This window comes from Centroberyx affinis, unplaced genomic scaffold (genome assembly GCF_046629955.1).
Source record: "Centroberyx affinis isolate AG114_WGS23_722 - 3 ecotype Tasmania unplaced genomic scaffold, CSIRO-AGI_Caff_v1 ptg000939l_1, whole genome shotgun sequence".
NCBI lineage: Eukaryota > Metazoa > Chordata > Actinopteri > Beryciformes > Berycidae > Centroberyx > Centroberyx affinis.
Genome location: NW_027279514.1, coordinates 24,662 through 41,270, shown reverse-complemented (window position 1 = coordinate 41,270; position 16,609 = coordinate 24,662). Strand labels below are relative to the sequence as shown.

The 16,609-nt window shown below is 42.6% G+C and overlaps 1 protein-coding gene across 2 annotated transcripts; it reads right to left on the bottom strand.

Annotated features, from left to right (window-relative positions):
* Positions 1-20: 20 nt before the first annotated feature.
* On the bottom strand, positions 21-9,236 carry pnisr (PNN-interacting serine/arginine-rich protein). Of its 2 annotated transcripts, XM_071521887.1 has the most exons (12): positions 9,170-9,236; positions 8,496-8,618; positions 8,128-8,304; positions 7,717-7,952; positions 7,179-7,341; positions 6,375-6,565; positions 4,736-4,873; positions 4,512-4,611; positions 3,835-3,888; positions 3,236-3,430; positions 1,025-2,141; positions 21-385 (listed from the first exon to the last, which is right to left on the bottom strand). In XM_071521887.1, the coding sequence occupies exons 2-12, from the start codon at positions 8,581-8,583 to the stop codon at positions 352-354; spliced, it is 2,493 nt and encodes an 830-aa protein (XP_071377988.1). In that variant the 5' UTR covers positions 8,584-8,618; positions 9,170-9,236; the 3' UTR covers positions 21-351. The 2 variants fall into 2 exon arrangements, with proteins under 2 accessions (XP_071377988.1, XP_071377989.1); XM_071521888.1 differs by lacking the exons at positions 21-385; positions 1,025-2,141; positions 3,236-3,430; ... (1 more) ...; positions 4,512-4,611; positions 4,736-4,873 and having other exon boundaries at positions 6,428-6,565; positions 7,781-7,952.
* Positions 9,237-16,609: the final 7,373 nt, after the last annotated feature.

Genomic DNA, 16,609 nt, shown 5'->3' with positions numbered 1-16,609 from the left:
TGAGGCAGGACAAGGGACAAACAGTTTTATTGGACAATTTACAGTAATATTTTGAAAAAAAAAAAAAAAAAAAAAGTTAATCCTGTTATGGTTTTAAAATGATACAACTTCAGAGTTTTTAGTGTCCACAAAGTCTTTAGCTTTGCATAATGATACAAGCAAAAATTCCTAGCATTCAAAATGTCCTGTTCTTCACGGTCGAACTTTAAAAATAACACATATTTACAAAGATGAAAGAAATGTATGGGGGGGAGGGGGGAGTTCACCTACACAATTGCCTCTATAATGAGACAAGCCTGTTCAACTCATGGAATTTAAAAAGTGCACAGGTCATGAGGTCAACTGTGCTCCTCAGCGCCTGCTACGGCGGGACGGCGATGCTGACCTGAAAGAGAGGCGTGGACACAACATTAATACTGCACTAATCACACTTGCCCACACAGACACAAAACACACACATGCACACAAAACCCCCACCTGCCCTCCAAACACACAGTCCAAAATAAATAAATAAATAAATATACTCTTCCACAAAAACACCAATTCTCAACAGACTCTAGAGAGGAAAATCTGAGTTAGCAAAAGCCAGAAATAAGTTTTCTTTGGCAGGTCCTATTTAGGATTACGAAGAGCTCATTTAAGTTTTTTTTTTCCCCTCCTCTGGGCAGGACAGACTACACAAAGTGCTAAATAAAACCGAGGGCTAGGCTCCACTAAGGCAGCAGGGGGCAATATGGAGACTACTTGTGATTCTTCTTAGAGAATCAAAAATGCCATGTTTGCATCTCATAAAGCATGTGAAAACTATTCTGGCATCAACCTTAAGCTCACACATGTAAGCAGCTGTGATTGCATTTGACAATAACAATGTCTCAAAACATGGACAAAGTAAATTAAGTCAACCATTTTCATAGTCAACCTTGAGTTACTCAAAATATGATTGGTTAAAAGGGCTCCAGAGAAATCACAGTGAGACATACAATGAAAACATACAATAGGAAAAAGAGAAAAAAACGAATACTACCTTGATCGTGACTTAGACTTGTGTTTGCGGCTTGCCTTCTTACCAGACTTGTGAGATTTTTCCGCCGACCTTGAACGACTACGTTTGGATTTTTTTGATTTCTTTTCCTTGCTAACTTCGGGAGTGGGGGACCTACTGGAGTCAGAGTCTGAGCGCCTCTTGCTGCCTTTGGCGGAGCCCTTTTTGCTGGCTTTGCTATCCTGCCGGGAGTGCTTGTCACTCTGAGAGTCCGTGCAAGAGTCGCTCTCTTTCCTTTTCTTCGATTTGCCATTCTCCTCTGCAACTACAGAACTGCCTTTCTCTTTCTCCTTCTCCCGTTCTTTCTCTTTAGCCTTTGGCTTCTCTTTCTTTTTATCAGACTCTTTCTCCCTATCCTTATCCTTCTTTTTCTTGTCTTTGTCATGACTGCGGCTCCTTTCTCGCCTCCTCTCTCTGTCCTTGCTGGAGGCCTTCTGCTTGTGTTTGCTGCTATGGCTGCTGTCCCTGCGCTCCCTGCTCCTCTTCCTCTCTTTATCCTTGTCTTTCTCTCTGTCTCTGTCTCTGCTGCGACTACGGCTGTCTCTGGCCCTGCCTCTGTCCCTGTCTCTCTCTCTGGATCTGGATCTACTCCTGCGGCTCCTGCGATCTCTGGAGTTGCTGCGGTCGTTCTTGTGGCGGCCGGATCGCTCTGTGCTGCCCCTCCTCCTGTCCCTGCCTTTCTCACTACGGTCACTGTGACGCCTGTGGGAGCTGTGGCTGCGGCTGCGCCGGCGAGCCTTGTGGGAGGAAGAGCGGCTGCGCCTCCTCTTCCTTCGTGGGGAGGAGGACCGCGAGGAACTGCGGGAGGAGGCTGTGGATGAAGAGGAGGAGGAGGAGGAACGACTGCTGCTGTGGCTGGAAGTGGAGCGGGAGCTGCTGCTGTGACCATTGGCCGGGGAATCGCTGCCACCGCGCCCTGATCGCTCCTTCCCTCGGCCCGAGTGCCTGCCCTCACTGCCCTCTTTCTCGCTGCGTGACCTACGCCTCTCTACCGGGGGCTCCGCCTCCCTTTCTCTTACTTCTTGTTTGTGTAAATTCTCTGACTGTCCCTCGTCATAATCCACCCTCTCTCTGCTCAATCTCTCCTTCGCCATCTCTTCTGTGAACACAAACAAACAAACAAGACTCAGGTTAAAACCAAAGAGGGTAACATCAGGTGCTGCTAAGGCTGGGGACACACTACACGACTTCCAGGCTGATTATAGCTGTGATTCGGCCATCTTGACTGATGTTCAAGATCTGATCAGGTCAGCACAAGTTTGGTGTTGTTGCCAAGAGTTAAGGATTTTTAATCTCTCAACTCCTGAACCAGCTAGGACTATCACCATTAATAGCCAATGAGATTTGAGCATGAGAGAAAGAAGAATCTACAGGTAGTGTGGAAAAAAATGCTCCATCTCCATGTTTTAGACCTCTGGTGATCCCCACATTGATTCGGTCAAGTTTGTGTGTCTCTGTGACACAAGACTAGAAAGAAATCTGCAAATGCCAGTCATTAACCATGCAATGCGGAATTATTTCACAGGCTGTTCAGCCATGTAGCGTGTTCCCAGCTTAAAGGATAAGGCTGGTGTTTTTTAATGCATTGCTTACCGTCAACAAATCCTATGAAAATAACAAAATCAACAATGCGTTTGCTCTACTGCCGTTACTTTCTGACTTCCCATGTACCGTTTTTAGCCATCAAACCGGAGGTAATTGGCTCCAAGTGTAAGCTAAAAACCTTTAAATACAGCTCACAAAGACATAGTTTCAATTTTAAAAATCGCTAACTGTTACCTCGAAAAGTCAGGTTGTTGTAGTTATTACCAAATCAAATGGGAACAAATTCTTCATTACGCCGGGGACTATTTTCGGTGCTACGGAACTACTTTCCTGAGATCGCAAAGTGTTTACAGCTGGCTTATTAAATTGTTTGAGGAAAAATTCGGCTGCCCGGTGCATCGTGATGATGAAATATGCTGCCCAGAGCAATGGCATGACGTGTTTCTAATCGTTTTTTTAATACAATGGAGATCTATGGCTGCTAGGACATGGCTTCATTGGGCACCGGCTACATGGACAAGATTTGCTGGCAAAACAAAATCATTGCTGATTTTGTCATTTTCATAGGATTTGTTGACGGTAAGCAACGCATTAAAAAACACCAGCCTTATCCTTTAACCAAGCAGAGAGGCCAACTTTGAGCCTTACCACGTGCAAGCAAGGCCTCCTGGGCTTGTCTCTCTTGTAGCTGCTGCATCTCCCGTTCTTTGCGGCGGAAGGCATCCTGCTTCTCCCGGATGCGGTGGCGCAACTCCTCCTCATCTGTGTCGGAGGATTCAGACCCTCGGACGCTGCGGTCATCCTCGTCCTCGCTCTCGTCTGAACCATAGTCACCAATCCCGCCTGCCACAACAGAGCCCCCAGATTGTTGAGCATAGAGCAGTGAAGAGGACCAAGATCCATTCTCACAATCAGCTTCCACTTTACCACCCCTCCATCCCAACCCAAGTTCCCAATGAAAGGCACTTACACCGATATAACTTTATATTTCAAGCTGATGAACCCCTTAAAAAGACAAACCGATACTCAAACTTACTATTCAAGAGCATGCTTTTAATCGGCAAAGTGCACAACTAAACCCAAAACAATCACCCAGGTTGCCAGTTCTTCGTCTAAATACTTAGGTAGTAAGAGGACATGGATGTTATTTTTTGCCCCACCAGCCTTTTCCCACCCTTCCACTGTTCATCCCCGTTTTCCTTCCCTTCCCATTACCTCCCCCCGGTGACAGAAAAAGGGATACTCACTGAGACCAGTCAGAGAAGCCAGTGCACTTGACTGTGCCAGCTGTTTTGCAGGAGCTTTGATTCACATCAACAACAGGAACAACATGTTAAAACACATACAGCCACCATTTTCTCAAAGGCAAGAGTGTCGCTAGAGAAGGGGGTCACAGATAAAGCACTATTCACAAGAGCTGTCGTTGGTGACAAGAGAAAAAAAGAAACAAAAAAAATGGAGAAAAGAGAGAGGGTTAACAAACAAACGTCTGTCACACAATCCAAGTCAAACAGTCCGACAAGAGGAAAAGAACCACTCTGTACTAATGCACTGTCACTTCAATGGAGGAAGTCACTTGCTATAGGTGGGAGCTGGTCACAGTGAGTCAATGGTGAGACTTTATTCCAACATACAGTCATTCGCCAGGCACTTCAATGCCAGGTACCAAGTTTTCAAAGAATTGTGTTTTTAAAAAACACTTGCTCTGCCCTCTCCTTCTGTTGCATTAGCAGAGAATGGTTGAAAATGCATACCATATTAGACATATTCCCAAGTGTGCCGCTCAATCACCCTAGTTTACAGGGCATAATTGAGTCTAATTTAGAGAGATTATGAAACAGAGAATGGATTCTCTTCAGACTTAAACACAATGTCTTGGTGACAGGCACAGATGATGCATGAGCTGGAGAAGACAAGAGCAGACCTTTGGTGGCTTTACGGTGAGTCTCTTTGGCCACGTGCTGGATCTCTTCGTTAGTGACCTCAAGAAGGATTTCTGTCAGTAGTGTTTTTGTAATGACCATCTATGGGAGGAAAAAGAGAAACATGCACAAAGATCCTTTTACTCTCACTAAATTCAGACCCAAAAATAGCCAATTTAACTATGAAAATCTATGGCGCTAGGATCTTCTGACAAGTCAAACTGACCAGCTGGAACTCCCTTTCCTCCTCAGTCATCTCAGGTTCACTATCCTCCGCGGGAGGTGATGGGCTCCTGCCGGCAAATTCCTTCTTCACTGAGGCCTTTTCATCGTCCTCGTCTTCATTCCCCTCATCGTCACTGTCCTGATGGAGATTAAGTCAGAGATTGAGTTTCAGTCAACAAAACAGCCAGGCACACATCATCTGTAAACTAGTCCTGGGGTCTCATTTATAAAACAGTGCGTAAGCTCCATACTAAAAGTGTACGTGCGCACAAAAGCCGACTTACAAAACCGTGCGTACGCACACCTGCAGTCAATTTTCCCTTTATAAATCACAGTCCACCTGGAAATGTGCGCACGTGGATCAGCCTCATATCCCAACCTCTACACGCCCAAATTCAACCATAAATGGTCAATGCAAAGCACCACATGAATGTTGATGCATATAAATGAGCCTGCTGATCAATGGTACGTTACGGTGAATCATGGATGCAGTGCCAGTGCATCCATCATGCAGCATTACGCACAAGTGTCACCGCAGTATTTATATGTTTACAGCAATCTGACTGATTGCTTCACAACTTGCCAAAATGATCGCGTCAATCAGTGGTATCCCCCACCCTGGGATATCATTTGAAGATGGAAGTTTGATAGGTGAACACATGTTTTCTATTTATGCAGTTTTGTTATGGTGAACTTGGCCTGCGTTATGATTAGGATTGATAATGAGGATATGGGGTGTAACTGGCTTTATTTCCAGAATTTGCTAATTTACACAGTCCATGTGCAGGTGGTGAAGATGTGCCGGGTGAGGTGGCTGGAGAAGGTAGAGTGTGTGTGGCAGCCACCGTGGTGTTTCCAGTGCGCTCTGTGCGCCTGACAGCACAGTCGTGTTCACTGCAGCGATTTTACACACAAAAACTATATAACAACTAAAATCGTACTTGGTGATATGCACAGTATTAGAAGATATTATCAATAACTATTGACTCTGTTCTGCAATTCTTTAATGCTATTTGATGTAATCTTGGATTTCTACAACATCTTTCATCAGTTAGTTACCATACAGTCCAGACCTCTCCTCTGAGCTCCGAGGGTGGGGAATGATGAAATATTGAGCGGACTTTGATTTAAGTTTAAGTTGGCTTGTATCTTTTCAAATTGAAAGGTGCTTATGGAATAGTTGTGGCTCACTACAAGCGCACGTACAAATAACACTGCTGGTTTGAATGTTTATGATAACGTGAATCTATAATTAACGTTTGATATTAAATGAAATTAAATGTGTGAGAGGCATCATTATACAATCTGGCTATTCACCATCTCACCATCTGCGTCACCAATTTCTCCTGTCTCCAAAATGTTCATATGCATGGGTCAGAGTTTACGTACAGGTGCGCACATTCTCCCGTCAAGTTTGTTTTTATAGATCACAACTTTTGTGTGGGAAGTGGCATACACCTCTTTCAGGCCCCGTTTTGTGCGTATGCAACGGTTATAAATGAGACCCCTGGTACTGAACATGTGCAATGAAAAAGTTCAGAATCCCAGATGTCCTTTCACCTTCAACACAACAGACATGATGTAAACCCCTTTTCAAAAGGAAAGCAATATGTTGTCAAGGCCACAAATGAGTTGCTTACAAATTTACTCTTGCGTGGTATACGAGGCCCATCGCCTCCCTCATCTGCCTCATCCTCTTTGCCTTCGTCTTTTGCCATTTCGGCACGCTCCTTCTCCATTCGTTCTCGTTCCAGCTTCTTCTGCTTCTCTCTGTCCATTTTTTCAAGGCCCTCTCGAATCCACGCAGGCAGTGTCCGCCTTTTCACAGCATCTGACGGTGAAATCCAAGGTAAGAAAGAGTTATCCACATACGGCTTTTAGATTCTTGTTTACAATAGGTTGTATAATGATGATTTGCCTCAGACTGTCTTGATTTTTTACCATTTTGACAACTGAGCTGTACTGTGTTTTGTCATACTGTGTTACCCTAACGTTGAAGTTGCATGTGTGTTTTTATTCCAATTGTTTGTTTGTTTGTTTTTAAAAAGGAACAGTGAGACAATTAGGGCAACTTCATTAATACATTAATACAAAAATCCAATCATTAATTTATCCAGTGTAATAGTATAAATGTTGATGACTGTCATGATGGAGCAAAATTGTGATTTGAGGTCTTATAGATATACCGGGTCTTTTCATAGTACACCCAATTTTCCATTTTTACTGTCAGTAAATCTTTAACTTGATGCAAATGAATTTTCCTACTTGGACAATAAAAAAGGGAAGTAATTTTTGTTTGCACAAAAATAAAGTTGTGACCCTTATTGAAATGTGTAGCGCATAATGAGGGTGCACACATGGTAAACAGTAGAGTCATGCAAGTGAAGCAGTGTCAGCTCATTACCCTCATATGATCACTAAGTGTTGAGTGAGGACACACTCACCTAGTGGTGCTGGGGCCTCCTGTTTGACAGGGAGCTGGATGGGGGACCTGGGCCGGTCTCTGAATCCGGGGGGTCTGCTGTCTCGTCTGTTCTGAGGGGGGCCCTGCCAGTATGGGGGGTGGAAGCCTGTGGCTGTGGGGCCGTAGGAGGGAGCAGCTCCATGCTGTAGAGGGACAGCACACAGTGAAAATTAATGATAAGTCAAAGCACAGAATGGACTCTGCTACTGCCACCAAACGGCATTCACAGATCTTGGCGTTGTTGGTGCCTTGTCCCAGCATTTTTCCACTGCTCCTCATTGCGCTAGAAAATCAGTTATATGGCAAAAATCTACTGATAAATATGATACCAAACCATGCTGGATCCTCAACAATTGAACAGTTTCCTCTGCACCGCATCAAGAAAGCAATGACTGATCTAGAATACACCTAGATGCTGGCACCCGGCACAGTTTTTATGGATTGCTCCTTCTTGTGTTACTTGGTTGGCACACTAAAACCCAAACGCTTCAACAATTTCTACTGCGGCATCTGCATACCTGATAATCAAACTGGTTCATGGCCATGGGGGCCATGGCGTAGCTGTCGGGCTGTGCCCCATACCCATGGCTGTTCTGGGGGTAACCCCCGTGGTGGGCTTCAGAGTTGAACTCCAGGCTGTCCTGGCTGTTGCTGTCCTCACTGGGGTTCACTACGTCCATCGGTCCTGACCCCGGAGGGATCCAGGGCTGATCAGGGGGAGGGGGAGGAGGGGGCTGGCCGTGCATTCCCCATTCTGGTAATGATGAACAAAAAAACGCTATGTTTCATTGACACTGTCTGTGAGAGTGCAATGTGAACATCTTTGTATAACCTTAAAGGGAATTGCTGCTGAATTAATCATGTTGATTACTCATTTTAACATTTATACAAGAGGGACTTGGGTTTTTGATCTCAATTTAATTATGTACCCGGTTGCCACATTCTGCCAAAGGATGGGTCACCCTGGAAGGCTCCATGGTTGCTCTGTCCGACAGGTTCCAGGCCTGGGATCTCCTGCCCGTTGGGCTGAAGGGTCTGCTGCTCTGTTCCTGTCGACTCTTTCTGGGCTATCCATGCCTGTGCCAGGGCAGCCCAGTCCACTTGACCTGCACAAAGCCAGAAATAAGGATTTGAAGATGAAGTCCCAGAAAGAGTATGGTGTTAATATAATGGATCAGGTATCAAGTCACATTGTCAGTATCACTGCTGGTAGAGCCGTGTTTGCATTGTCAAAGCAGATCTGTGAATGCAGATCTTTTCTAAGGAAAAAAAGTTTTAAGATCTGGTATTCACTGACCTGGATCTTGCTGGTGCTGAAAAGACTGCATCCATTGCTGCTGGCTCAGAGGCCACTGCGGCCAGGGCTGTCCTCCCTGGTCCCACATCAGTCTGCACCACTGGCTCTGCACAGTATTCACACCTGCAGTGTTGACGACAGGGGAATTTAGGATTTGGTTTGCACCCTCTGCATCTTACTTACTGACATGCAGCAAGATAATGCAATTTATGTTACATATATATGAGTCTCGTAATGGCGAAATAGAGGATAGCCAGCGTTAGCTTCGACAATAATTAAGTGAATAATCTGCCAATGCTAGCTAGCTAAACGGCTAACATTTGCTAGATGTGTAGCGCGTCCGGTTTGACCATTTCCTTTATCGTTGATAGCAGTTAAAGCTATTTTAGTGGGTGGTGTAGTGTTACTGGTAACAATTTGTACACAACCGGCTTCTCTGGAAAGTAGAACCCCGGCCTCTGAAATTCCAAACCTGCTGCTGAAAATGCGTTTGCCTGCGAAGGAAGCTCTCCTAGCTAGCTATGCTAAGAATAAGATAACTAGCGGTTAGCTCGCAAGCTAGCGTCACCAGTTAACTTGGGATGTGAATAAATGCACATTAACACTCCCATTCAGTTACAAATTAACACAAGAAAGTGAAGGACATTTAGTTCAACGCCTTCATGTATTCCCACCTTCTCCAGGCAATCTTCTCTGCACGGTTGAGGTTAGAAATCAAAATGGCTGCTCCATGGAGCTGGTTTGAGGGTCTGGGAGGAAGTGTGCTCTCTGAGCGCAGAATCTACTGCTGCCTTCACGAGCTGTCGGAAATATTGCAATTGAACTCACATCAACAACCTAACAAAGAGATATAGCAAAGGGGGGATTTTCTATGATAGCCAATTTGCCAAAAGTTAACGTATAAGGGGTGGAAAGTAATATAATAATGTAATTATAATCAATATAATACGTCCATGGTGGAAAGCATGGGAGCTATGTCAGCAAGGGATGGTAAAAGTGCTGGATTTTATAATTATAGACTATGCTGTTGTTTAGCAGTCTATGTAAATACTTAGTAAAGCGCTATGTTGCTATTTTTGACTTTTTGTAGTTTTCTAGTAATCTAGTAATCTGTGGGATTACTGTGTAATTCCAAACGTATATATATCCAGGCAATCCATTAAACTGCATTATGAATTTGAGTCTCTAGCCTCTACAGTCGAAAGCCTGGGGAGGAGGTGTGTCCTGTCTGGTCCCACTCCCACAATGACAATGAGAGCTTTGAACGTTTTAGCCGTCTTTTTAGTCTGCACCTGTGGATGCAAAATTTTACTACTGCCGCTGGATTTGGTTTTATCAGTCATTTTGATTCCTTCTAGACCAAGTGGGACCTGTTTAAATATGATGGGCTACATCCTAACAGGAAAGGAACAGGAAAATTGATTTCTAATTGTATTAACTTTATTGCTTTTAGCCTTAATTGATTGGTTTCCCCAGCTAGACCCTGCCCAGCATCCTGGCTCTGTTTTTCATAGCCCTGTCCCAGACAGTGCGGGTCCTGCTGGTGCTGGTTTTGTTTCTCTCACTAATTCATTCCTGTTAGGATCACTGAAAGGCAGTGTGCAAGACCAAAATATACTCACAATCCACACAGAAACAATCTTATCACTGTTAAAACCACTTCTTCAATCCCTGCTGTTGAATCAGCTCATTTCTGTTTACTCAATGTAAGATCCCTCGCCAATAAGTCTTTTATCTGCCAGGATTTTATCATGACCAACAATATTGACTTTTTTATCATCACAGAGTCCTTGGATTAGTCCTGATGAATGTGCCCCTCTCACTGAGTCGTCCCCCCCAGAATATTTATTTTTTCACCAGCCAAGAATGACAGGCCGAGGGGGTGGCCTTGCAGTAATTATTTTAGCTGTTCTCCAGTCTCGCTTGGCTGTTTCTCTACCTTTGAGAGTCTTAATTTTATTTTAAAGAATAAATTGCCCATTTTGTGTGTTTTCTACAGACCCCCTAAACTTACTTCTGGTTTTATTCAGGAATTTTCAGACCTTTTATCGAATGAATGAATGAATGAATTAATATTTTATTTTCATGTCTGGTCATTTACATGACCCATCCCTCATGGAATTATTCAGACACATTAATTAACAACAAACCAAACATTCCAGCATGTTAACCCACCATCATCTAACAGCAAAATACATAGCTATCATCCAAACATACATATAAACATAAACAAAAACATAAACATCATCCAAACATAAACATAAACCTCCCACAAATAACGCTCCAGGAGATATCCCACAATGGAAAAACAGCAAATATACAAACATACAAACACAGCCCCCTAAGCACAAGACACAAATCCAAACAGGACAAAATCTGCATCTGCATCCATTAGTGCCAAACATTGTATATTTGATCCAGTTCATAAACCAATAGTTTGCAATCCATATAGAATAGAGTATGAGGAATTTATCTATCATATGTTACCACCACATGTTACTATCACATGTTATCAGTCATTATGTTACAATATGACAGAATTCTTATTCTTAGTGATTTTAATATCCATGTTTGTTGCCCTTCTTCCTCTTCGTTTGCTTCTGATTTTATCAAACTTTTAGATTCTTTTAATTTGACCAAATATGTGAAGCAGCCCAGCCATGACAAAGGGCACACACTTGACCTTGTGCTCTCCCATGGTTTCTATGTGGATGATGTGAACTTGGTTGATTTTGCCGTCTCTGATCACAACGCAGTGCTCTTCCAGGTTCCACTCCTCTCTCCTGACCCCAAACCCAACACACTGATTCACTCCTGCCCCCTAAATTCACTCTCTGTTCCTCGCTGTGAAGCTTTTACTGCCTCAAACACATTTTTTAATACCAGTGAACATTGTGGCCTCACCGTAGAGGAGCTTGTCAGTGTTTTTACCAGCTCTTGCACAAATATTTTAGATTCTGTAGCTCCAGTCAGATATAAAAAGCTGAAACCTTCTTCTCTGCCATGGTTGAATGAGAATTAAGGATTTTAAACAGACAATGCAGGAAGGCAGAGCGGAAATGGAAAAAGGATAAAAACAGTGTCTCCCTTGCTTCTCTAAAAGATCTAATGTTCACTTATGAATGTACAATCAAAGAAGCAAGGAACACTTATTTTTCTGAACTGATCGCTAAACAGGGTCATAATCCCAGAATCCTTTTTAAAACTGTTTTAAAATCTTCCCCAGAGAGATGTGAAGAATTTCTTAATTACTTTTGTAACAAAATAGTGGAGATTCAGCAGCACTTTAACACTGAATTCAGAGAGCTTGATGTTGACTCCTGCCCACCTTCAACATTAACCCACTTCAGTGTAATCTCTCTGTCTACCCTGGAACGCACTGTTGCACTTTCAAAATCATCCACCTGCCCTTCAGACTGCGTTCCCACTTGGTTTTTAAAAGCTGTATTTCAGACGGTTGGTCCAGATATTTTAGCCATTATTAACTGCTCTCTGTCTACTGGTATTTTCTCCTCCTATTTTAAACATGCCACTGTTTACCCCCTTTTAAAGAAGCCCTCTCTAGATCCCTCTGTTTTAAGTAATTTTAGACCCATCTCCAAGCTGCCATTTTTATCGACGATTTTAGAAAAAAATTGTCTCCACTCAACTGATTTCTTTTATGAACAACAATCAAATTTAAAAAAAAGTTTAAATCTGGTTTCCGCTCCCTACACAGCACTGAGACTGCTCTGGTCAAGGTCACTAATGACTTACTGCTTGCAGCCAACACAGGCCTGTACTCCATTTTAATTCTCCTTGACCTCAGCTCAGCCTTTGACACAGTGGACCATAATGTCTTAATCAGCCGTCTGAAGAACTATGTTGGCATCAGTGATGTGGCTCTGGATTGGTTCATCTCCTATCTGTCGAACAGGTCCTTCTCTGTAATGCTTGGAGATGCCTCCTCCTCTTGTGCTCCTCTTTTTTGTGGAGTCCCCCAGGGTTCTATTTTGGGTCCCCTCTTATTCACTATATACATGCTACCCCTTGGGCAAATCATGCGTAGACATGACATCGATTTCCATTGCTACGCGGATGACACCCAATTGTATGTCCCGTTAAAGCTTGGTACCACCGATGTATCTTGTATTATGTCCTGCCTTGCTGAAATTAAAAATTGGATGTCCAAAAATGTCCTGCAGTTGAATGACTCCAAATCAGAATTGATTATAATTACCCCCTCTGGCCCCAGCACTAACAGCATTAACAATCTCTCCTCTAGTCTGGGTGCCTTATCTAATAATGGTCGAAAAGCCCGCAACCTAGGTGTTATTTTTGACTCAGAGTTGTCTTTTGATGCTCAGGTGACCAAAGTGGTGCAGTCCTGCTTTGCCCAACTGAGACAGCTAACCAAGATCAGGTCTTTCCTTTCCTCTGCAGACTTAGAAAAGGTCATCCATGCTTTTATCTCCTCCAGAATTGACTATTGCAATGCACTTTATTCTGGTATCAGCAGGCCTAAGACTGCAGTTGATACAAAACGCTGCTGCCTGGCTTTTAACATGTACTAAGAGAAGCGACCACATTACACCAATCCTTGCTGCCCTTCACTAGTTACCTGTGAGTTTTAGAATTGATTTTAAGATTTTACTGCTTGTTTTTAAAGCCTTGAATGGTCAGGCCCCTGCCTATATCTGTGATCTGCTAACTCCCTATGAGCCTGATCGCTGCTTGAGATCCTCCAGCAGGGCCCTACTACTACTTTGTCACTAAAGGTGACCGGGCCTTTGCTGTTCGGGCCCCTCAGCTGTGGAACTCCCTGCCTGGGGATCTCAGGCAGGCAAACTCAGTATCCTCTTTCTTCTTAAGACTCACTTTTATCTTATGGCTTTTTCTTAACTGATGGTATTTGTTGTAACTTTTTAAATAATTTTATCTTGTTTATATCTTAATTTTTGGATCTTATCTACTTTTATTATCTGTTTTTATTCTAAAGCACTTTGCAACTTTGTTTTTGAAAGGTGCTATATAAATAAAGTTATTATTATTATTATATATACTGTGGTTTTATGTTTTACTTGCCTTTGATATTAAGTGTCTTTGAGTGTCCATAGCATGTTGTCCTCTTAGATATACAAATATACAACTTTGGGCTAATTAATCAGTTAAAACTAAAAGTTTTTATGCCTGATGACCATTTTCTCCAGCCACCAAAAAACTGCTCATAATTTCTAACTAGCATTTGGACGGAGTCACACGACTTCTGACATTAGAAGTAGGAGCTTAAGAGGAGACCTTGAAGGCAGCATTTGAGATGACTTGCGCGATAAGCCTTTTGATTCTTGCAGGTCCCTCTGGAAACTGATGGTGATGATGATGATGATGATGATGACAATGATGAGATCAAGTAATTGAACGCATTTTAACGTTGTAATTTGTACTAAATAAAAGTTGCCTGATGCATTAAGTGACAATTTCCCCAGTGCCTGATACAGTCCATCATGACAAGCATCCCACCAACATTGACTTATGAACATAATTTTCCAGCAATAAACTCACTAATTTACAATTTAACACAGTCAGTGATATAGTCATCTATTCCTCAATGAAACAAAGTGAGTATGGGGCAGAATCCATCCTACAAATGAAATACCATTGATTTATGCACTTAAGAGGTCTGTGTGCAAAGCCACATATTGGGCTTAAATATGTTTACTTAAGGTGAACTGGTGGTGTTGAGTCTGATTGCAATTGTCCTTTCTCGAACATTTTTCAACATGTAAGTACATAAATGGCCAGAGTCAATAGCTGATAGTCGTTATATAGCCTACTTTGAGTCTGCCTCCTTTTTCTGTTGATCAGATATTCTATTTTCCTGAGGTAGCAGCAAAAACAGCCTATTTAACATGCCTGCTTCAATATTGTTTCTGCTGACCGTACACTCAGTCTAGACAGACACTGCAGCATAGAGGAGCAGCATCTTAGCATGTATTCTTTCTTTCTGCAGTAAATTACAATTTCCATTTCCATCACATTTTCACATAATGTGAAATTTAATTTATAAAAGAACCCGTTCATTTCTTTAGGATTATGGTGGAAATAAAGAATAGGAGGCAAATTATATGGGATTTTTGGAACAACTATTATCAAAACGAGTAGAAAAAAGGAACAGCTACTCATATGCCTGCTGATGTAGGAATTGTTGGTGAATCCATGGAAAAAGACGTAGTTGCTCAGATTGGAAGCCCCATCTAATGTTTCAAAGAGAAAAATTCAAAAATGTACTTATGACTGACGTTTCTCACTTGAATATCACTTCCATATCCATTTTGATTGAGATTGATTGAGATTGAGCATTCACACTTTTGGCTCTTAAACCAAAGTGAAGAGAACAACACAGTTTTGACATCAGTGAAGCAGTAAAGTGTATTTCCCACTGTGTTCCCAATCAGCGTCATCTACAGACCCACAGATCATTACTGTGGCAGGGAAAGCCTAACTTACAGTGTGTGTAAAAAGGTAAGGGTTCCCAAATGTGTGAATACAAACATGCACTGATGTAGATGTATGGTGAGAAAGTGACGGCCACATTTTGCATAAATAGCCTACATGTAGAAGATAAGAGAGTCAGTTCTTCCGCCGGCTGCTGCTGCTGTTCAGCCGAGGAAACACACAGGGACTGAAATTCCCTCTGCAAAAATAAATTTATTGTTGCATTGCAATCATCCATGTTAGTCAATTTCTTTCATTTATTGTGAGTTGATGCAATGTAAAATGAAGAAATTATCATACAGGAATTGCATGTTGTTATCATGTGAAAACAGTGTAACTCTAACTTTGCTTAACCCAATAGTTGCTTGGCTGTTGTTAGATAGACTTGCAGTCAGTAAGGTCCTAACAGCCAGTTTATGAATGTGTCCAAAGCTGTGAAATATCAGGAGCATCATCTTACCAACATAACCTAGATCAAGGTTATTTTATCTAAGAAGGCTTGGGTCTCACAAACATCAAATGGATGGTCTGTCTCAGAAATTAGCAGACCATTCCAACACACACACACACACACACACACACACACACACACACACACACACACACACACACACACACACACACACACACACACACACACACACACACACACACACACACACACACACACACACACACACACACACACACACACACACACACACACACACACACAAAAAGACAGGGAAGCAGGATTGACCAGGAAGCAGCTGCTGATACAAATGCTAAATCCAGTGTATGAGAACTCTACTCAAACTCTACAGAGGATTTTACATCAGGTTCTGTTTATTTGAAATGGCTCTTCATGGTATAAAAGAAGCAGAGTCACTGGTTTGTTATCAAGCACTGGCACGGGTGTATCCGAGTTTGAGCTGCCAACTGGGCGGATGCTGGTCTTCTGTCTGAGGTCATGAGCAAACTGTCAAAGTGCCTTTAAGCAAGACAGTTATCCTGAACCTGCTATCTTACCTCTCAGATCCATCTGTAGGAGGCTCTGTGTGTGTGCGTGTGTGTGTGTGTGTGTGTGTGAGTGTCTAAGATAAACTCTAATGGGCTAATTTAGCATTCTAAGCTACATGAGTGTGCAGTCAAAAACTGGGGGAAAAAAACAACCTTAAAGCCATGCAGTCAATGATACTTAATTTCCCAATTATTACAAATGGAAGGGTGTTACTTCAGTAAACAGGTTATGACAATGTAATCGATATTCTCATTAGGGTGCAAGTCTAGTGTTGGGTGTTACATGTAGGGCTTTTTGTGCAGTTTTTCTGCAGCCCTATTCAACGTGTCACCATTTTCCTAAAATATGTCTTAAATACATTTAACACATACAGTATTTCCCTCTGGGATGGGGTTGTGTGCAGGTGTTATTCGGTGCCCTGTCAAGTATTATGTTGGTGTTAGTATGCAGTGGTGATGTGTATGTGCTGTGAAGGTCAGCAAAGTGTAAGTATGGCCTGAGGCAGGTGTGGTTCTCATAGCTGTGTGTTTACTGCATTGTGTATAGTGTGGTGTATGGATGTTGTGTGGCGTCAAGATACCGTGTGAAGTTGTACCTAGCAGATAAGGTTTTCTTGGACAGGACGGTGATTACAGTAAGC

What these genes read in the sequence shown, in the direction of transcription:
- pnisr (XM_071521887.1), bottom strand. Translation starts at nt 8,583, where the DNA reads ATGTGGGACCAGGGAGGACAGCCCTGGCCGCAGTGGCCTCTGAGCCAG. An exon ending in AGGAAAGGGAGTTCCAGCTG is followed by an intron (nt 4,612 to 4,735) that starts GTCAGTTTGACT and finishes TTCCTCCCATAG; the next exon opens with ATGGTCATTACAAAAACACT. An exon ending in TCACCGTAAAGCCACCAAAG is followed by an intron (nt 3,889 to 4,511) that starts GTCTGCTCTTGT and finishes TGTGAATCAAAG; the next exon opens with CTCCTGCAAAACAGCTGGCA.